Source organism: Gopherus evgoodei, chromosome 2 (genome assembly GCF_007399415.2).
Source record: "Gopherus evgoodei ecotype Sinaloan lineage chromosome 2, rGopEvg1_v1.p, whole genome shotgun sequence".
Lineage (NCBI taxonomy): Eukaryota > Metazoa > Chordata > Testudines > Testudinidae > Gopherus > Gopherus evgoodei.
Window position 1 is genome coordinate 237,229,990 of NC_044323.1, and position 22,286 is coordinate 237,252,275.

The 22,286-nt window shown below is 40.8% G+C and overlaps 1 protein-coding gene across 4 annotated transcripts in view; it reads right to left on the reverse strand.

Moving 5' to 3' along the window:
* The window catches only part of SLCO5A1 (solute carrier organic anion transporter family member 5A1), a 139,235-nt gene that overhangs the window by 49,957 nt on the left and 66,992 nt on the right, over nucleotides 1-22,286 (reverse strand). For all 4 annotated transcript variants that reach the window (XR_003999159.1, XR_003999157.1, XR_003999158.1 and 1 more), the window contains exons 5-6: nucleotides 14,374-14,538; nucleotides 4,523-4,721 (exon numbers count right to left, since the gene is read on the reverse strand). Coding sequence is in view for 1 of the 4 variants with exons in the window: in XM_030553248.1 (XP_030409108.1) it covers nucleotides 4,523-4,721; nucleotides 14,374-14,538 (364 nt within the window). In the remaining 3 variants the exon portion in view is untranslated. The remainder of the gene's footprint in view (nucleotides 1-4,522; nucleotides 4,722-14,373; nucleotides 14,539-22,286) is intronic.

Genomic DNA, 22,286 nt, shown 5'->3' on the forward strand with positions numbered 1-22,286 from the left:
CTTTTGTATTTTTATGTCTGATTTTGTAAGCAAGTAGTTTTTAAGTGAGGTGAAACTGGGAGTACACAAGACAAATTGACTCTTGAAAGGGGTACAGTAGTCTGGAAAGGTTGAGAACCACTGGTGTAGAAGCCTTGTCATGTGGCAGTCGGTTGCAGCTAGAGTTGGAGACTGAAGCTAGGAATTATGTGGTTTTTATCTAGGTTAATTTTTTGTTGTTCTGATCCCCTTAGTTTTGATTGTCTGACTGGATTGAGAGAGACATAACAACAGCAAACCCTGATGCTTGGGATAGGAAGTTGAGATTTTTTTGTGTATTATTTGTCCCAAAAATCCAACAAACCAATTATATCTTTCAATTTATCTAATAACTTTAACTGCTCCAGCACAATAGAAGAGTATAACCAAAACCAGCCAGTTTTGTATCATTTTACATATCACAAAAAGAAGGGATGGAATTAAACTAATACAGGCACTTTGGTTGCTAATAAGCACCCTGGAAACCTACCCTGGCCTTAGGCCGATTCCCGATTCCCCGGAATCAGGCTCCGCGCCTGTACACTGAATGGACAAAAAAAGGCATCCGCCTTTTCTCTCATTTCCACAAATAAAAGAAGAGTCTCTTTGCAGCTATTTTGATTATTTTCAGGTAAGACAGTTTAATGTTCATGAAATACAAGAACAGCTTTCTGTAGAGCAGGCTGGAAGAGGCCTGTGCTCAGCCTGGATGAGATCACAAGGAAATAATTTTGGTAGTCTCCACCACCACTGGCCAACACAGACCTGCCCAGTGCTTGCCCTCTTCCTGTCTGCCACAATTCCTGACCCCACAGCAGACTCTCTGTGAGGTTCCACATAGGGGTGGGATTGCGCTATGGGGCACCTCCCCTTTCTGAGTGGGAGTGTGAGGCCTATGTGCAGTAGGGCCCCTCCATGCATGGATTTGAGGAGTATAATCTGCTCTTCACTAATTTTTTCTCTTTATTATACTACATCTTCTAAATATTCCAGATATCTAAGGACAGAGACTACTGCAGTTCTTATGCTCTTACTTCTGCCTTCCTCACTGGGGTGTGGCAAAGCTTAACTCATAAATATTTGTAAAGGGTTTTGAGATCTTCCTATGGAGTGAATTATTGGTTTGATTCTGTGAGGTGCTGTGCACATCTGCAAGGGGCTGAGCTCCTTTTGCCCCCTCTGCAGTCAGTTGGAGCTGAGGGTGTTCAGCACCACATAGGACTACCCAGAACCTTGCAAGTTTCAGCCCTAAAATGCTAAGCACTATCATTGCTGTCAGGGCTGGCTCCAGGCACCAGACCAGCAAGCAGCTGCTTCGGGCAGCCAACGGTGAGGGGTGGCAAGTCTGGGACTTTGGCAGCAATTCGACGGCGGGTCCCTCGCTTCCTCTCGGAGGGAAGGACCAGCCGCTGAATTGCCGCCGAAGAATGAAGTGGCGGAAGTAGAGCAGCCTAAGTGCCACTGATTGCGACTTTTTTTTTCCCACCGCTTGCGGCGCTTGTGCTCACTGGGCAGTGCCCGCCTCTGAAGTGCTGCCAAAAACCCGGAGCAGCTCACAGGGCCCCTGTGGGGCCTGGGACAAATTGCCCCCCTTGCCCCTCCCCTCTGGGTGGCCCTGTCAATGTGTCAAAAAGAAGAGTAAAATTCTGCCTGCCAGAAAAATTGAATATGAGGAGCAAGAAATACTTGAAACAAAAAGGTCAGCCATGTATCTGATACATGCATCTTGAGATTTTTTTGAATGGAAGCCAGATAAACAACAATTTGAAATTGAGAAAGATGCAAAAGATGTCATGAGGTCACTAATCAATTTCAACCTGAGCCGCAGTGGCTACAATATACTACTTGACCCACTGGAACAGTTTAAGAATTAATTGCTGAGAACGATAATTAGTTTGGTCATATAAGCCAAACCAAATAAATGGAACCTAGAGACAAAGGGAATACATGTGGATGAAATGAACAGATCTGCTTGTTGATCACAGTGCACACCTGTGAAATCTTTTGCCATTGCAAAGCATAACAACAATGAGGGCCAGCTCCAGGGTTTTTGCTGCCCCAATTAGCAAAAAGAAAAAAAAAAGCTGCAATCGCGATCTGCACCACCGCCGCTTCAGTCTTCAGTGGCAATTCGGCGGCGGGTCCTTCGATCTGGGCGGCCCTGCACATTGATCCTGATTGTCTTCTACATCTGAATGGGATCTTCAGGGAGCCAGCTCCCTAATTCAGAACTGCCCAGCCTGGTGCAAATCAGGGCTGAATAGATCATGCCTAATTTACACTGCTGGTGGAAGGGCCCTCATGTTGCATTTAAATGTTACATATGTCAGGTTGTCCTTAGAGGCAAGGCTAGAGTCATTCAGCTGCATCGTTTAAGATGCTGAAATGTGAAATACAGAATTGCCCTGACCCTGATAACCCCAGTAAGCAATGACAAATTAGCAAATGCAAAACTACCTGTGTCCAGTGTAAAACTGCAGAAAATCTTTGCAAACATATTTAATCTACTTGAGCTTCCCGGTCCATTTACTGTCCCCAGTTTAGAACATGCCTGGTTTAGGCAGACTACATTTACATTATGAAATACCTGCTTTCCTGAATTTTGAGAGCTGTGTTTGGTTTTTTATGCTAACTAGACACAGCTATTCACTCTCCTTTCTACTGGATGGGTGGACTATGCCCAAGCAAAAAAAAAGGGGGGGAATTACTTTGATGTCACTTTTGACCACAAAAAAAAATAGTTATAAACAGATCCTGCATTTGCTTACAAAAACAAGACACAGAGCTAGTAACTGGGATCTATTACAAGCTTAACATTGGAGAAGGCTGCATCTATTTTTGGTATTCTCAAAATGAAAAATTTCCTTTAGAAAATGTGTATAAGTTTTTTTTAAGTGCTGGCATTCTTTGATATCTGAGTAAAAGAGTGTCTTATTAATGAAATGGTTAAAGCTAGATCAAATGATAACAACTGAACAAATCTAGGAGAAGTTTATCATGCCGATGACCAGGTTTGTAAAGATGAATGTGGGGGTCAGCACTGCTTGTTTTATTAATCTGTATATCAACTGATTTACTATGTAAGTTTAAGTAATTCACACAGGGCCCTCTCCTGCAATTTGCTGAGCTCCTTCCACTTCTATTGACATTGATGAAGTCCCAGTGACTTCATTTTTCATTTTGATTTCAATGGGAGTTGACAGCAATCAATACTTTCAAGGATGCCAACCACCCTGTCTAAATGAGAAAGTTGTGTGGGTTTAACTAAAGGTGTTACTTTAAACCTCTTTAGTCAAAGCCAGCAGAAAAGGCTTATTTCCGTTTAATTGAAGTCAAGGCTAAACTGCTACAAGCTATTCTTAAAACTGCAATAAGAGTGTCCACACAGGGGTGTGCACTGGTTTAACTGCATCAATTAAAAAAACAATTTAAGTTATACACCAGAGCAACTTACTCATGTGCACAAGCCCTCAGTTCTCTTGTTTGTGACAGCGGGGCCATAATACTTACTTCACAAAACTGAAGAAGGAGCAGGTTAGTTACATTTCATCTGAAAGATTTAGAACAAATCATATTAAAGGCAGTTTTTTGTTTACTTGTATTTCTTCAAGTTACTGCCAGCGGGTGTCACAGCATTTCAGTTGAAGACAGATAACCTATGCATCCCCGTCCTTGCTAAATAATGTACCTGTGGTTTCTGTCCCCACTTCCTGCTTCTTCAGCCAGGCAGCATGACACGATGGCACCTCCCCAAGATCATTTTACTCTACAGCCTGACCCTCCGCACTGGCCCCTACCTATCTGCGTCAGAAACAAGTAGGGCTGTGGCATAGGAGACACCAGGCGAGCTTTACAACAATGGAGGATCTCATTGCATTTGGCTGCTTCTTCAGGGGCTGGTTTCCTCAGCTCTATGGCTAGATTCTGCTGGCAGTGAGGTACAAAGCAGACACATAACAGCACAAGAAGACAGGACCTAGTATTTATTTTCTTATTTGATTTTTTTTTCTATTTTGTTCTTTCTTCCTTTTATCACCTTCTGCCTTTCTGTTTTTCATGTGGTCAATTCTTTGTCCCCTCTTCTACCCCATTTTTTATTGGATAGTTTTCTCTCCTCCTACTCTGCTTTCTTCATGGTGCCTCCGAGTAGAACACAAACCCACTAGTGTTGGAGTTCAAAACTGAACTTCCAAACCCAAGATACTTGAATGGGTTTTATATCAGGCAAAATAAGTTCAACCATCTAGCCCCTTCAGGCTCAGGCAGGACCAAGAATACATAGGCCACTCAAATAAGTGTTTGATAGGCTTTCATTGTCAATCAGCTATAAAATAAATGAATTTTGACCAGACAGTTAAACCATGTATTTATCTGTGTTCACCGAGTTCTTGTTTGATGAATGGACTTCAAAAATAGCTAATTTTTAAATAAAATATAATAGCTAGATTTCTAGCAGGCTTTTGCAAATAGCTGGCACTGCAATAATTGCAAAAACAACACTTACCCTGTTGTGTATGGGATATTTATGCCCCCTAGATTAATGCTGTCACATCCAACAATGAAAAGCGTTGAAAAGCACAGCAAAGACACACCGCTGCAAATCATAGCCAGCTTCGCAGACTCTCCTGCACCAAGTTTGAGCTTTTTAATAATGTAGCCACCTAGCACAATGCCAACACCAGCACTTGGGACAATAATCACACCTGTTTGGAGGAAAGTGAAATGTAAGGTTAAAATAGGAACTGTGCAGAGAGAATAAAAAATAAACATTGGTTTTCCCCCTAGTTAGATTATGACTAATTCCATTGACTAATTCACTACCAGCAAACTGGGTCAGAATTTTTAGCGCTCTAGGACTGATGTCAAAGGATTAATAAAAGCTTCTTTATGATTTTCCCAGCAGCAGAAAAAGAAAAATTGCATATATAAGCAGAAATATTGATTTGTATTTATTTCAGAGTGGGCTGGCTACTGGTGATGGGGAATTGAAACATAGCTGCACAGCGCAAAGACCCAAAGGTTACAGGGCAGGCGATGACAGGACCTCTTACCACTCTGGGTTGTCCCCAGAACATCACAAGGAATGCAGATTGATCCAGTTTAATTAGTGAAATTCTGAAGAATTAGTTCAAATGTTGGGGTAAATCCTGCTTTTCTTACTCCTATGATGAGTCCCAGCGAAGTATATGTACTAATCCAAACCTTCAGGGCAGAACCAAACTTCATAAGCCTACCTTGTTCTAACAGCCTAATGAGTCTTTTTTCTAGGAGCTCTGTAAACATTTATGGTCATAGACGCTAACCAGCTGATATCCAGATTTTGATATCTTTACTCATGTTGAGCATTACCATGTCTCATGAGTGGTCCCGTTGATTTTAACACGACTACTTGCAGACTCACTGTGAGTGACGGTATCCAAATCTGGCCCTTACCATTCTACCACTTGAAAGACTTGGTACTTAAAATTTAGAGCACAATAAACTTTAAGCCCTGACATGTTTATAAATAAGAACTGTGACTTTGCTGCTACGAACATCAATTGGTAGTGTTGTAGTGGTGCCACAAGCTAGCCCTATCTCCCAGTGCCCTGTGGAGTTACTAAACTGTGCAAAGTTCCTGTTTTTTCTAGCTTCTCCTGGCTCTCACTGCCCATTGCTTCTTATGGTACATCTTTAAGTGATGGGCTTGCTCAGGGAGATTCATTCAGCAACAAATGTGAATTTAGAAGCTTTTAAGACAGTTGCATCCAGTGAAAGCGGGGTGAAAAAATCATGATAGGCATTCTTATTTTTTTTAAATGATGGGAAACGTAAAACAAAAATCTACTGAAAACCATATTATAATACAGCTGCAATCATGACAGAACATTCATGTCCTCCCCTGCTTTACCTAAAAACATTTGCAGAAGGAAATCTCTGTAACAAGTATGAGGTTGGAAATGTGAAAATAACTGTTAATTAATGTTACAAGCAATGCCACCATAATTACTACACCAACTGTGAACCTAAGATCTTAATAATAATTCTATGTGGAATTAGAATGACTTCTCAATCTCCCAACAGAGTGGGCGTTAATATTTTTAATTCTTTCTAAAAGAATGTCTCTTCTGAGGGAACAACTTCAGAGCTGTTAACTCCCAGGAGAATAAACAATTGGATATGAATGCGAGAGGGACATAATTCCAACCTTTTTATCCATTCTGAACATTTTCTCTCTCAATATTTATCAAAAGGGACAAATAGCTAAATGATAACTTAATTAACTGAATCCTGTGGCACCTTATAGACTAACAGACGTTTTGGAGCATGAGCTTTCGTGGGTGAATACCCACTTCCTCAGATGCATGTAATGGAAATATCCAGGGGCAGGTATATATATGTGTGCTAGCAAGCAAGCTAGAGATAATGAGGTCAGTTCAATCAGGGAGGATGAGGCCCTGTTCTAGCAGTTGAGGTGTGAAAACCAAGAGAGGAGAAACTGGTTCTGTAATTGGCAAGCCATTCACAGTCTTTGTTCAATCCTGAGCTGATGGTGTCAAATTTGCAGATGAACTGAAGCTCAGCAGTTTCTCTTTGAAGTCTGGTCCTGAAGTTTTTTTTCAGGACCAGACTTCAAAGAGAAACTGCTGAGCTTCAGTTCATCTGCAAATTTGACACCATCAGCTCAGGATTGAACAAAGACTGTGAATGGCTTGCCAATTACAGAACCAGTTTCTCCTCTCTTGGTTTTCACACCTCAACTGCTAGAACAGGGCCTCATCCTCCCTGATTGAACTGACCTCGTTATCTCTAGCTTGCTTGCTAGCACACATATATATACCTGCCCCTGGATATTTCCATTACATGCATCTGAGGAAGTGGGTATTCACCCACGAAAGCTCATGCTCCAAAACGTCTGTTAGTCTATAAGGTGCCACAGGATTCTTTGCTGCTTTTACAGATCCAGACTAACACGGCTACCCTCTGATACTTAATTAACTGAATCCACCAGGCAGTACCTGTTCTGAGGTAGGACACAAAGACAAGGACTGAAGAGCAGGACAATTTGGAATGCTCTGTAAGCATCGGTCCTCAGCTATATCAAGTTACAGCAAGTCAGGATCTGGCCCTATGTATTTTCCATCTTATTGCTCTTCCCAACTTTCTGCAAACATCTCCTCACACTATTTTATTCTCCATCCCCGCTCCCTATAATTTACCTTCATTCTTCCAGATACCTCCTTCTGACCCATCCTTTGCATTCAATGACCTTGCTACCTCTTTCTGGCTTGGTTTTCAGTTATTACAGAAAGCTGAGCTGCTCTCCCATCCATTGTCCTTGGCCCTAGAACAGGAGCTGAGGGGATAAGGAGAATGCTTGTCTCCCCTTCCCCCCACCCCCTCCACATTCATCCCACTCAGGCAAGAACGAGGGAACAATTGAAAACCGTGCACTCAAGGAGCACATGGACTTCTTCCTCTATGTGTCCATCGGGGGGAAAAAGTCACCCTAAGGAAAGGGGACAGGAACACGCTGACCTGCAGCTAGTTGGTAGCACAGAGGGAAGCCTGCAGCAGAATACATTCACTCATTATATCATGGAGCTTGGAATGCATTTTTGCCCCCTGTCCAAAGGAGAATTTGATACTTATATATTTTTTTCATACAGTGTATGTGGAATGGAAGGTAATAAACGATCAAAACAACATAGTCACTACTACAATGGCTCTTCCACAGGAGTTTCCAAAGCAAAGCATATACAATTGAGGTATTCATTTTTCACTTTCAAAGTCATATAATGGAACAAAACTGAGATTTGATAGTAAGCCATTATACTGCACTTTGCTTTATTTTACAATGATAGTTTGGCATACAGGATTTTTTGTATGTGCACAAAATATGATGCTGTATCTAGAACCCCAAGGCAAGATCAGTTTTCAGTCAGCAATTTTGGGGCTCTGTCCTTTTTGCTGTTGTCAGAATGCTGCAGCATTTGAAGCTTTCCCACAGGAGAAAAGATGATCATAACAGCTAATAGTCTGCTTACAGAAACCTGCAATATTTGCTCCCAGCGTTGCATTTCCAAAGGGAGTAGCAGAGATTTCAAAAATCAATTCTGTGTGAGTTGTACACTACACCTTTTCTAGAAAAGAAGTGGAACCAGTTTACTGTACAGTACTATATTTAGGAACAGCAGAAGTTACTAGTGAATGCAAAAGAGTTTAGATTGCAAAATATAACCCTCTTTCTTCACACGCTTTTATAATCTGTAAAATCATTTTCTCTTTTGAGCTGAAATTTTCCAAGTTTAGCCTCTGCCCTGAAGTCAACTTCTTGTTGTTTGTTTTTAGAAAGTTTAAGAGCTTTAGATGTTTTGGGCTTTTTAACTTCAAGATGGCTGGGAAAATTAAACTTTTTGCACTTAAAAAATTCTAACCACTTTTTTTTTTAAATAAAAGACTACAGCAAAGGAAACTCAAGTTCAAAACTTGAAATCTGGCATAGATTTAATCCTCACTGACTAATGCCTTTGCTTTGTTTGGGAAAAGAAACTGAATGAAATGTAACAAAGAGATTGCTGTTTGTAAATTGCCTACTGAAAATGCACTGTGCAAAATCTCATTAGGTCTCCAGCTGGCCACACAAAGATAGATGCACCGAGCATGTGTGTACAGCTACTTAAGTGCACAGCTGAAGTGCAGATATTTTGCTTCAAAGAATTTACAAATTACACTGCAACTGAAGCTAGAAGAGCTTGTAAACTAACAGTACAAGTAATTTTCCAAGTTCCACTGATGTAACTGTGTACACTGGTTACCTCCAATTCTTTTTCCTTCAAAAGAACTCTAGAAAAAATTAATGTTACTAAATAACTGTAGGAAATTACCCACCTGCCACAGTAGTAAGTGGGCACTGTAATTTTTTTGAGTCACAATTACTCTCTGAGGATCTTCTCTGGGGCAGTGCAGCTATCCACTGCTCCATACTCAGGATACAGCAAAGGCTCAATCTAGTCCTAACTTTTTGGAATTTCCCAACCTTTGCATGTTTTGTCTCACATGAATGTTTTATTGGCATTTGTTCTTGTGTGTATACAGCCTCTAACGTGAGTTATGGGTCAATAATTCCATCAAAACTACCAGTGATGCCATAAATCATGAGAGCAAAACTCCTAGTTTGTGTAACCACTAGTACCATCAGCAGGAATTAACGTCCCATAAATCATAACTGCCATTATATTTTATATGAGAGACAAAGTAAGTAATATCTTTCATTGGAACAACTTCTGTTGGTAGAAAGGATAAGTTTCTGAGCTACCCAGATCTCTTCTTCAACTTCTCTCTTCATGAGACCTGAAGAAGAGCTCTGTGAAGCTCAAAAGCTTGTCCCTTCTACCCACAGATGGTCCAATAAAAAGTATTACCTCACCTGCCTTGGGTCTCTCATATCCTGGAACCAACATGACTACAACATGACTGCAAGCATCTGTATGATATAATTCATTAATTTCATGCCCCGCACAGGATGTCTCTCCCCGCTCCACAGGCTCCCACAGAAAACTCCCATTGCTGCTACTTCCCACTGCCCTGATCAGGATCCCAGAAAGACTGCTCTTTTTTTTCCCCACCAACCCTGGACTAGATAGACACCCAAGATTCCAACTCAGATCTTCTTATTCCCTGTCTCTCCATCTCACATTGCTTCCTCTCCTTTCCTGGATCCATGCAAAAACAGCGTTCTCTCCTTCTCCTACAGTTCTCCCTCCTCTTCTGGAGTGATCATGCATGCCTAGTCCATTGGTACTCCAGTCACCCACTGGGGCATAGCCAGGGCTGTGAGGTCGGGAAGTGACTCCATTTTGAAGTTTGGAGTATTCGAATAATGGCCAGGGATTTGTTGTCACATTGCCTTCCAGTAATATAGAAATTGCCACATCAGACCAGATGAGTGGCCCATCTAGTTCAGTATCCTGTCTCTGATGGTGGCCAGTAACATGCGCTTCAGAGACAGATGGGAAAAAAAAAACCCTTGAAGCTGGCAATTGTGGAATAGCTTGCCTATAGAGGAAGATTTTTCCTACCATTCTCAGTTAATGGTTGGCATGTCCTGAAGCATGTGGGTTTATTTCCCTCCCATTTTTTTAATCTTATTTAATGTAACTGGATATTCTATCATATAAATGTTCATCCCTGTTTTTAATCTTGCTAAACTCCTTGCTTCAATAATAATTTGTGACTGTGAGTTTCATAGGGTCATTGTGCATCTCAAGTACTATGGAATTTTTAATGTATATTCCACAGCAACAGACATGCTTGAACTGCTTCAGAACCAGGAAAAAAATGGGAAAAGAGAATAACTTTAAGAGAATTAGTGTTTCTGACTACAGAAATTAAAAGATACTGAATGTGAAAAGCTGGAATGGTTTTCCTTCTAAAATGGTGCATATTCAAAGAAGTTCAAAATAGGACATGCAGGGAAAGATCAAGCCTTATTATTGCTTGTTTTATTATTTCTTCAATATTTCTGAGTATCAAAAATAGTGGCAGATGCCTTTCAAAGATGTGGCCCCTACCCTAAATGGCTAATTTAATAGCGATGAGGCAAAGGAGACAGGGTGAATTACCAACAAAAACAGAGGGAAAAGGACAAGTGTAATCCATATTATACCCGCATGGACCTTTGTCTCCCTCTAGTGGCTGAATAACAAAGAGTTTTGTAAAAGCAGCAAAGAATCCTGTGGCATCTTATAGACTAGCATTTTGGAGCATGAGCTTTCATGGGTGAATACCCACTTCATCGGATGCATGTAGTGGAAATTTCCAGTGGCAGATATATATATGCAAGCAAGAAGCAAGCTAGAGATAACGAGGTTAGTTCAATCAGGGAGGATGAGGTCCTGTTCTAGCAGTTGAGGTGTGAAAACCAAGGGAGGAGAAACCGGTTTTGTAGTTGGCATGTCATTCACAGTCTTTGTTTAATCCTGAGCTGATGGTGTCAAATTTGCAGATGAACTGAAGCTCAGCAGTTTCTCTTTGAAGTCTGGTCCTGAAGTTTTTTTGCTGCAGGATGGCCACCTTAAGATCTGCTATTGTGCGGCCAGGGAGGTTGAAGTGTTCTCCTACAGGTTTTTGTATATTGCCATTCCTAATATCTGATTTGTGTGCATTTATCCTTTTCCATAGAGACTATTTGGCCGATGTACATAGCAGAGGGGCATTGCTGGCATATGATTGCATATATTACATTGGTAGACGTGCAGGTGAATGAACCGGTGATGGTGTGTCTGATCTGGTTAGGTCCTGTGATGGTGTTGCTGGTGTAGATATGTGGGCAGAGTTGGCATCGAGGTTTGTTGCATGGATTGGTTCCTGAGCTAGAGTTACTATGGTGCAGTGTGCAGTTACTGGTGAGAATATGCTTCAGATTGGCAAGTTGTCTGTGGGCGAGGACTGGCTTGCCATCCCAGGCCTGTGAAAGTGTGGGATCATTGTCCAGGATGGGTTGTGGATCCCTGATGATACGTTGGAAGGGTTTTAGCTGGGGACTGTATGTGATGGCCAGTGGAGTCCTGTTGGTTTCTTTCTTGGGTTTGTCTTGCAGTAGGAGTCTTCTGGGTACACGTCTGGCTCTGTTGATCTGTTTCCTTATTTCCTCGTGTGGGTATTGTAGTTTTGAGAATGCTTGGTGGAGATTTTGTAGGTGTTGGTCTCTGTCTGAGGGGTTAGAGCACATGCGGTTGTACCTCAGAGCTTGGCTGTAGACAATGGATCATGTGTGCCCGCGATGGAAGCTGGAGGCATGAAGGTAGGCATAGCGGTCGATAGGTTTTTGGTATAGGGTGGTGTTAATGTGACCATCACTTATTTGCATCGTGGTGTCTAGGAAGTGGACCTCCCGTGTAGATTGGTCCAGGTTGAGGTTGATGGTGTACCCATCAAAAGCCTCCTACTGCAAGACAAACCCAAGAAAGAAACCAACAGGACTCCACTGGCCATCACATACAGTCCCCAGCTAAAACCCCTCCAACGCATCATCAGGGATCCACAACCCATCCTGGACAATGATCCCACACTTTCACAGGCCTTGGATGGCAAGCCAGTCCTTGCCCACAGACAACCTGTCAACCTGAAGCATATTCTCATCAGTAACTGCACACCGCACCATAGTAACTCTAGCTCAGGAACCAATCCATGCAACAAATCTCGATGCCAACTCTGCCCACATATCTACACCTGCAACACCATCACAGGACCTAACCAGATCAGACACACCATCACCGGTTCATTCACCTGCACATCTACCAATGTAATATATGCAATCATATGCCAGCAATGCCCCTCTGCTATGTACATCGGCCAAACTGGATAGTCTCTACGGAAAAGGGTAAATGCACACAAATCAGATATTAGGAATGGCAATATACAAAAACCTGTAGAAGAACACTTCAACCTCCCTGGCCGCACAATAGCAGATCTTAAGGTGGCCATCCTGCAGCAAAAAAACTTCAGGACCAGACTTCAGAGAGAAACTGCTGAGCTTCAGTTCATCTGCAAATTTGACACCATCAGCTCAGGATTAAACAAAGACTGTGAATGGCTTGCCAACTACAAAACCAGTTTCTCCTCCTTTGGTTTTCACACCTCAACTGCTAGAACAGGGCCTCATCCTCCCTGATTGAACTAACCTCGTTATCTCTAGCTTGCTTCTTGCTTGCATATATATACCTGCCCCTGGAAATTTCCACTACATGCATCCGATGAAGTGGGTATTCACCCACGAAAGCTCATGCTCCAAAACGTCTGTTAGTCTATAAGGTGCCACAGGATTCTTTGCTGCTTTTACAGATCCAGACTAACATGGCTACCCCTCTGATAAAGAGTTTTATGAGTGTGTTTCTGCCTCCAAGTTACTGGGCCAGCTCTTTTCACTCAAACAGTAGAAAGTCATGCATTTAGCCCCAGAGTTTCTGGGTTCAATCCCCATAGATGGGCCAACCAGGGGCTTTGTTACACAGGGAGGCATGTAACAGGTCCGTTACTCAGGGCAGAATGATCTTGATAGTTTTTGTATTATTTTTTAAAATGTTGTGTTTCTCTCCCTTGGTTCTCAGAGGTGAGATGAAAGATGTGAGTTTTTAGGAGGGATCTGAACAAGGAGAGGGAGGTGGGCCGGTGAACAGGTTTGAGGAGGTCATTCCATGCATGGGAATGCAGGAGACAGCTCAGAAGAAAGCACAAAGATGTTTGTGAGAGAAGGAAGGTAATAATTGGAGATATACCAATCTCCTAGAACTGGAAGGGACCTTGAAAGGTCATTGAGTCCAGCCCCCTGCCTTCACTAGCAGGACCCATTTTTGCCCCAGATCCCTAAGTGGCCCCCTAAAGGATTGAACTCACAACCCTGGGTTTAGCAGGCCAACGTTCAAACCACTGAGCTATCCCTCTCCTCCTGCGTGGGGGAAGGAAATGAGAGGAGTAGCAAAGGCTGCTTTCATCAGCAGAGTCAAGAGAGCCGGGCCAACACATGGTGCCCAATTCTGTAAATTATTCTGCGTAGGAGGCCCCTTGCACCCACACAGAGTGAAATCAGTCCGGCTTCATGTGCGTGCATGGGGGTCTGTCCCTAGGGAACACATTACCAGATTGGGCTGTATAAGGTAGGACTTTTAAAGCAAGGACAAAAGTTTGAACTTGATACACGTTGCAATGGCAAGCTGGTGAAATCTCTCCAAGAGGATGGGTACATAATTTAAGTGATGAGAGAGATGATTCTGGCAGCAGCATTGTGGATGGGCTGGACTATGGCAAGGCTGTTCTAAATAAATAAACGAGGAGGAGATTGCAATAGTCAAGGTGGAAGATGAAGGAGTAGGACATAGACAAGTCATTTGGTCACTGGACAGAAAGGAAGGGAGGGATATTGTAAAGGCTGAGGAGTACAAAGTAAAATTAGCTTTTCAGAAATTAATATTAAACAATATAAGAACAGATAAGACCTTTTAAACTAATGGCAGTTTCTCTGTAACTTGCACGTGGTCATGATGGTCACTTCTGACCCTAAGGTCTATGAGTGTGATGGTATTTCCCCATATTTTTTCCCCCTCACAATAAAACTTTAATATAACCTAAAAAAATGGCAAGTTCTGCACTTGTACAAAACAAAAACAACAACATTTGGTTCATGTTTTATTAAACAAACATAGTAAAAACCCACGGAACTACTGGAATTCTGAACCGAAAAAGGAAAGTTAGACATTATTTAGCTGGTAAGATCATCATTTTAAAGTCAGTTTTATTTTTTTTCCTCTATTGCTTTTGTTTCAGTGGTCAGAAAACGATAATCCTTTCAATGTTGTGATAGAGGCAATGCCTTACCAGTGTAGATGCTGGCATTGGAAGCTGGGATGCCAAACTGTGACTCGATGAACTTGGGAATGAAGGTAATAAAAGCAGTAACAATGGCACTCTCAGCTGTGTATGACAAACTCACAAAAAGGAATGTCATGTTGCTTAAGATCCTGACAGCTGCTCTTGGAAGCTCTACAAAATGACAAAAATGACAAATAAATGTTATAAATAATGAATGGAAAACAAAACAAACTGACTTTCTTTGAGATGGACTGTAAATAATGGTTTCTTAACATTCAGCCATATTCGCTAAGTGAAAAAGAAAAGAAAAGAGCATCTATAGTTTGTATTGGAAATATTTCCCTTTGTTCTTCTGCTATCTGAATGTACCCGTCTAGGCCCTACTCCCCTGCACAGGCATAGGAGTCCATTATAGCACCTCTGCTTGCAGGAATAGAGGCTTTGGATGGTAGTGCTGAAATAGCAAAAAAGCAGGAATAGTTTTAAGTAATTTCAGAATTTCTTTGATATATCTTTCACTTCTGAAGATACAAAATTCTGATGTTTCTGTACCAATAAGATTGTTTCTTGCACTCTACATGATCAAGATAGTCCACAGAAGTGTAGTATGTTAAAATTTTATTGTAATTTTGCCTAAATAAACAAGTTTTTAAAAATTGTATTTGGGATCCATTGATGATAATGCCATAATTTAGGAAGGTAACCAGTAGGATATGATATTTAGCCATATTTATTAATAACACATGTAGATCTAACATACTGAAAGTTAAAAAAAATATTAATTAGTTGTATCAATAAACCACATATAAAAGTCCCAGAAGGAAAAAAAAAAAAAGAAAAAACCCATTAAGACTGAAAGCACATATACTCCTGGGGGAATTCTGTGCCAAAAAATTAAAAATTCTGTGCATAAAATGTTAAAATTCTGCAAATTTTATTTATCAAAATAGCATAATGTAATCACACCAGTTTCAATTATTTTGGTAATTTATTTCAAAATACTTGTCGGCGACTACGGCTGTAACAATACAGACAACAAAAAAAGATTTCCCAGGATTAGAAAGTTAAACAAACTCCTATGACCACTCATTTCCTATTTCTCTGTCCCCTCCCTCCAGAGCCCAGCCACGCCTACCCCCAGCCCAGATACCCACATCCCCTCACCCCCAGAGCCCAGCCGTGGGGTGCCCCTCAGCCCAGATACCTGCACCCACTCCCCCACAGAACCCAGCGGCAGGCCCTCCCAGCCCAGACACTTGCACACACACCCCGAATCCTGCTGTGGAGTGCCCCCCCCAGCCCAGACACCTGCACCACTTCCCCTAAAAACCCAGTTGCGTCCCCCACAGCCCAGACACCCACAGCCCCTCTCCCCCAGAGCCAACTTCAGGTCCTCCCCCAACCAAGACACCTGCACCTCCTTCCCCCCAGAACCCAGCTGTGGATATCCCCCAGTCCAGACACCCAAACCCCTTCCCCTCCAGAGCCCAGCTGCAGAGCCCCCTGAGCCAAAGCACCTGCACCCCCTTGCCCCCAGAGCCCAGCCATGGGCTACCCCTAGCTCAGATACTCAGATAGAGAAAAAGCCTGTTGCTGGATCCCAGGCTTGTACAGAGTTTCCTGCATGCTACCTCTTTCCTTCAGGTCGTACTGAGAACCACAGCCACCTTGAATCCTCCAGCTCCCCCTTCCCGTTCCCACTGGCAGAGTCATAAGAACATAAGAATGGCCATACAGGGTCAGACCAAAGGTCCATCAGGCCCAGTATCCTGTCTACCGACAGTGACCAATGCCAGGTGTCTCAGAGGGAGTGAACCTAGCAGGTAATGATCAAGTGATCTCTCTCCTGCCATCCATCTCCATCCTCTGACAAACAGAGGCTAAGGACACCATTCCTTACCCATCCTAGCTAATAGCCATTAATGGATTTAATCACCATAAATTTATCTAGTTCTCTTTTAAACCTTGTTATAGTCCTAGCCTTCACAACTGTCTCAGGCAAGAAGTTCCATAAGTTGACTGTGCACTGTGTGAAGAACTTCCTTTCATTTGTTTTAAACCTGCTGCCCATTAATTTCATTTGGTGGCCCCTAGTTTTTATATTATGGGAACAAGTAAATAACTTTTCCTTATTCACTTTCTCCCCACACCATTCACAATTTTATATACCTCTATCATATCCCCTCTTAGTCTCCTCTTTTCCAAGCTGAAAAGTCCTAGGCTCTTTAATCTCTCCTCATATGGGACCCGTTCCAAACCCCTAATAATTTTAGTTGCCCTTCTCTGAATCGTTTCTAATGCCAGTATATCTTTTTTGAGATGAGGAGCCCACATCTGTACGCAGTATTCAAGATGTGGGCGTACCATGGTTTTATATAAGGGCAATAAGATACTCTCCGTCTTATTTTCCATCCCTTTTTGAATGATTCCTAACATCCTGCTGCTTTTTTGAGTGCCGCTGCACACTGCATGGACATCTTCAGAGAACTATCCACAATGACTCCAAGATCTGTATCTTGTGTCCTGTATTTGTGACCTGGACAGTTGGGCTCCACTGAACACTTTAATGGGCTCTAGATTGAACATATTACAGAGATGCTGAACAGTAGAGTTGCATGCTTGTTATAAGGCACGTGCTGTGGGGTTTAATACTCTAAAGTCAAATCCTGCTCTCCTTGCTCAGTTGACTTCAGCTGGATTACTTGTATGAACAAAGCAAGACAGATTTAGGCCTTTGTCATTTCAAAAGGGGTCAGGCTGCAAATCAGCATGTAAACTGTCTGTCTGCATCCAATTTTAATCTCTTCTAGTCCTCCAAAATTCTAGTAGATTGATTACAGATGGGAGGATTTATCATTTTGATCCAGTTTCAGATGTTTTCTTGCGAGCTTTACAAAGTATTAAACTTTCAATATAAAATTTGGTGGAAAGAATTAATCCATAAATTGTGCTAAGAAGCTTTCATTTATTTTGAAACATAAATGTTCTAGAATAGACAAGGCTGTTAAGCCTGCATCACTGTTATTGAACATTTATGATACTGCAATGTCAAAACAGAAAGAAATAAGGTGACATTGGGGCAGGAAGATAAGATATCGATGCAAATGTTAGGAGATGATGTTACAGTTTCATGACAATGCCAAAAATATATCAATGAACATTTTTGGAAACCAAATTAGAATGACAAGGACTAAAAGGAAACACTTCTAAAATCGTATGATGGCTATATTACAGATTCAAGACATAAAAATATAAGTTTATCATACATTCAAAAGGAAATTTAAGAGAAAAATATCCAATTCACTACAATAACATTAACTCCAAGTGTATCTCTCATTCCTCAGTCTGTGGGGTGATTTTTAAAGGGGCTGGGGAGCCGTCAATGTTAATTGTAGCCCTAACTGGGTCGATTTATTTAAATAATTTTTGAAGGGCCTCACATATCACAGCAGAGGGTCTGGGCTTCCAGGGGCAGCCTAGCTTTGAAGAGAACTGCTGCTGTTGGGCTGGTGGAGGGGAGCAGTACAAAGGGTACCCCTGAGATAAGGTGGAGGACCAAGAACATAATTTTCCCTCAAAACCTGGATTAATAAGGAGAGAAGCAGAACAGGCACCAGTGCACCCCAGCAGCAACCACGCAGCCATAACTGCCCCCAAAAATATGCAGTCGGCAGCCTCCCAAAGCAGTGAACTTCTGCTGCTGGGAGCATGAGAGTGGAGAAGAGGTGGCAGGGAAAGCCCTGGCTGATTTTTTTGCCACTGGAAACTGGATTTCAGTTTGCCTATTTGGGGTTTTTAAACATATGTAGTGAGCAGCTGCTGTGGTGATGAGCACAGTAGAAAACCCTAGATCGACACGTCAACCCCACTGAGTCCCACTGCTGCCTGCTGGCAGGGCTACCCCCCCTGCACTTTTCTCTTCTTTGAGAAGGCAGCCTTACAAAGCACCACAGAAAGGGCAGAGAAGATGGAGACTGTGACTAGCTAGTCCATGTCTCCTAGCCCAATCTCCCTCAGAGTTGAGAATTCAGTATAGCAATCTTTGGCACTCTCTATGATCCATTTGTAATTTCACGAACAATCCCATCACAGAGAGAGAGAGAGAGAGAGAGAGAGAGAGAGAGAGAGAGAGAGAGAGAGAGAGATGAATCTGGTTTTCAGAAGTGAGTGACTTGGAAGGAAAATGATGCAAAAATTAGGCAGTGAACAATAGTTCACAACACGGTGAATGCTGGCCAAAACATGGACTATATTCTGTTCATTCTAACTTCCGGAACAGTGGCCACCACAGATAGTTTATCATCATCATAAAAGAGCTGTTCTAAGTATATCTCTAGAAATAAGATGAAACCAAGCAGTCAAAGCTGAACTCTGGACCCAGGACTGAATCACAGTATCGCTATAAAATGCCAAATCCAAATGTCACAACACTTTGCAAAGTTCATAGTCCAATCTACATGGGGAAACTCAGTTTCAGGGGTGTTTGGACTCAGGATTTTGGTATAGCTCATTATAGAGATACTAAATTGATATTTTGTGCTGGACTTCTGAACTGGGGTTTTAATCTGAATACATTTTTAGTTGCATCTCTCAGGTTACTGAGAGCTCAATTTAATATGCTAAAGTTCATTACTAATTAAAAACTAGCAGCTTTATTGAATATATCCTTTAGGGTTGCATGTCTACATAGGGCTAAGTAAAACTCTAACGGTCCTATACCATGCATTAGGTGTCCTATAAAACCTGTGATAGATTCTTCAAAGGCAAACTCTAATTTGATTATTCCAAATTATTGGCTTAAAATAGAGAGTTTTTTTCTGGACATTATATAATGCAAGTCACCTCTTAACAGTCTCAGGCTGCAGCCATATAACTTAATATCAGTATGAGCCAGAGTTCTCTGGAAACTGAACTACAGTTCTCTAGCACAGGGGACAAAGTTAGTGCAAATTAAACAAAGCCACTATGGAAATAAAATGCACATCCAAAATTAGGCTCATTACTATCCTAACATGACAAAAACAAAATTCTGTCTGGCAGAAGCTTTATAAAGTTTTATTACATTATGAATAAAAAAATACACAAAATGGGTACAATAAGCAAAAAAATTGAAAATAGCTAAATTTGCCAGTCATAATAATTATTTAAGATCAGACACTATGTTGGAATTGTGGATATAAAATAATGGATCCTTAAAGTCTTCACAATGTCCAAGTGTCCAATATTTCAAGTATTATCTTTATTTTTGTAAGGTTTGTGGCAATCAACAGCTTATCACAGGCCTAGTTTTTTGCTTCAGAGTTGTCATTAAACCTTTTGAAATCTTACTGCTGTTTCTTATTACAACAAAAATATTAGCACTTATTTTTGCATAATGCACATCAATGGCACAAATATAAGAAGACTGTTGTTTAACAAGAACTTGCGGTCTTCCACCATTTTGTCATTTTCTAAGGATGCCCTTTCATTCTCGAACCATGTAAAAAGAGGATGTGGAAGAAAACAAAATAAATCTCTATCAGTTACATTGCTTGTAAAAAATTCACCCTTATAACATCAATACATACAAGCTACTCTATTTACTCCTGGGGGAATTCTACACAAAAAATTAAAATTTCCGCAACAAAAAATTAAAAATTCTGAACACAATATTTTAAAATTCTGCAAAATTCTGCATATTTTATTTGTCAAAATAACACAATATAATCATACCAATTACAATTCTTTTTTGTCATTTATTTCAAAACACCCGTCAGCAAGTATGTCTGTAACAATACAGATAACAAAAAAGATTCAGGAAATGTTTTTTGACAAATATGTTCCTTAGTAGGCATATTAATACAGAACTCTGAGTAACAATTCATTCAAACTACAATACAGAACCGTATTTCCTGCACTCCTCAGAAGAAGTGCAAAGGCCTGGAGGAGTCAGGGGGTAATGGAGCAGCTGAGGGAGAGGGAAGTAAATTGCTGGGCAGGAACCTTGGCCAGGTGGATTAAAATCAATGATTTAAAAAAAAATCGGATTTTTTAAATTTAAATCAGAATTTTTTTGATAAAATGCTCTTTGAAGAAAAAACCTATCTATCTAAAGATAGTTTTAATTAAGATACATTATTGCTCAAAGATATCTCATCATGGAATAAGGATTATAAATTCTAATTCTATAGTATGAGACAATATATTCATTTAATGTTTAAGAAAAGTTTTGTAAATGAGTTCCAATAGTTCATGCATTAGGGACCCAATTTTATAGGGTTCCAGGGGCGTCTGTATAGATTATTTAGGTTAATCTTTCAATCTACCCACTGGGACTCAGTGCTCAGTCTAGAAGATATTATCCGAGATGCTTAGTTTTGCATTTCTCAAATTGTGGATTTGTGTCTCCGGAGATAATATGCTTGTTAACAGCAAAAAATGTTTTTAAATAAATAAATAAATAAATAGAGTTGAGAAATAACAGACCTCAACTCTATTGTCCCTCTGCAAATTTGTGTACACAGTCAATCCCTTACCTCTCTCTAAAAGTGCAAAGTTTCAAAAAGTTCAACGAATAGAAGATTGTTGCAGGCGGAATAGATCTGGACAAGGAGAAGAAGTCTGGAGATAAATGTGAGAAGCGAGGGACAGGCAGCAGAAACAAAAGTAAAACTGTTTGAGTAGCATATTCCAGAAGTCTTGAGGTCTTTCCGAGTGTAGCCTTCACTGATGTGAGACTTATCATATCATTCTCTCACTAGAAGAGAAAACCTGTAATGGCAGCAGGCCGTAAAAGAGACCCAGTTTGGGAATATTTTAATGAAGTTCCTCTACTTGAGGGTAAAACAGGCATGCGTGCAAAATGCAAACAGTGCCACAAAGAAATGCAAGGCCTGGTTGCCCGAATGAAACAACATCATGAGAGGTGTTCCGTCTCAGAAGGAAGCTGCATTGAAGATGATGAAAGGAACATGTCTGAACACGCAGGATCTTCAGGTTGGTAAACTTTTTTATTTCATACTTCTTTCTCAAGGACTGCCTCTCTTCCTTCTGGACTATTCTTGAATTCTCATTTTTGGGCAAAAAATAGAGTTGTTACTCTATGGTACTATCATTTTAGATACAGTTGTGATAAAAAATAAATAGCTGAAATATGCAGATCTTCCTTTTACAATTTCACCTTTAAAGTACTACTGTCAGTGAACACAATGAGTAATACTAAATGAACAGTATGGTAATAATAATTAAATAACTGCATTGACTTATTTTGTTTAGGAGAATCCATCCTCAACGAACAGAATTCTAAAGACAATCCATCATCAAAATCACCATTATTTTCTATAGTTTTCTATAGTTTCGGAGCTGCTGCTTTGTTCCAGCACCACAACGCCCTCTAGTGGGCAAAAAGTAGAACTGAAGAAGTTATTTTCTGCTGGAAGCTGCTGCTGTTCTTAAACCACAGTACCCTCTGGTGGGCAAAAAGTGGAACTGCAGCAGCATTTCAGCAGACGCTTTTTTCTGCGTAAAAAATTAATTATTTTTAATCATTAATTATGCACACAGTAGCACAGAATTCCCCCAGGAGTATCTAATATGTAATAGCCCAGCTGTACATTTTCCCATTAACTCACTGCCATAACTGTGAGAGAGAGCCTATTTCTTGAATAACACCAATAAGTAACTAAATATAAATTAAAAGTAGCCTTCCTGGACTAGTCTGATAGTCCACCGGTGACTTTTTCTCTTCTTAAGTTTTGAGCATATCTATCTATCTATCTATATTATAACACTGGTCTACAATTTTTGAGAAGTTGTCTGCTTCAGAGATAAAATGTGATATTTATTATGTATTTTGATGTGCTGAATTCAAATATGACAATTAAAACAATTGATTGGCTACTGTTTCTAAGATATTGAAGTTTTTACATTTTATGTCTATG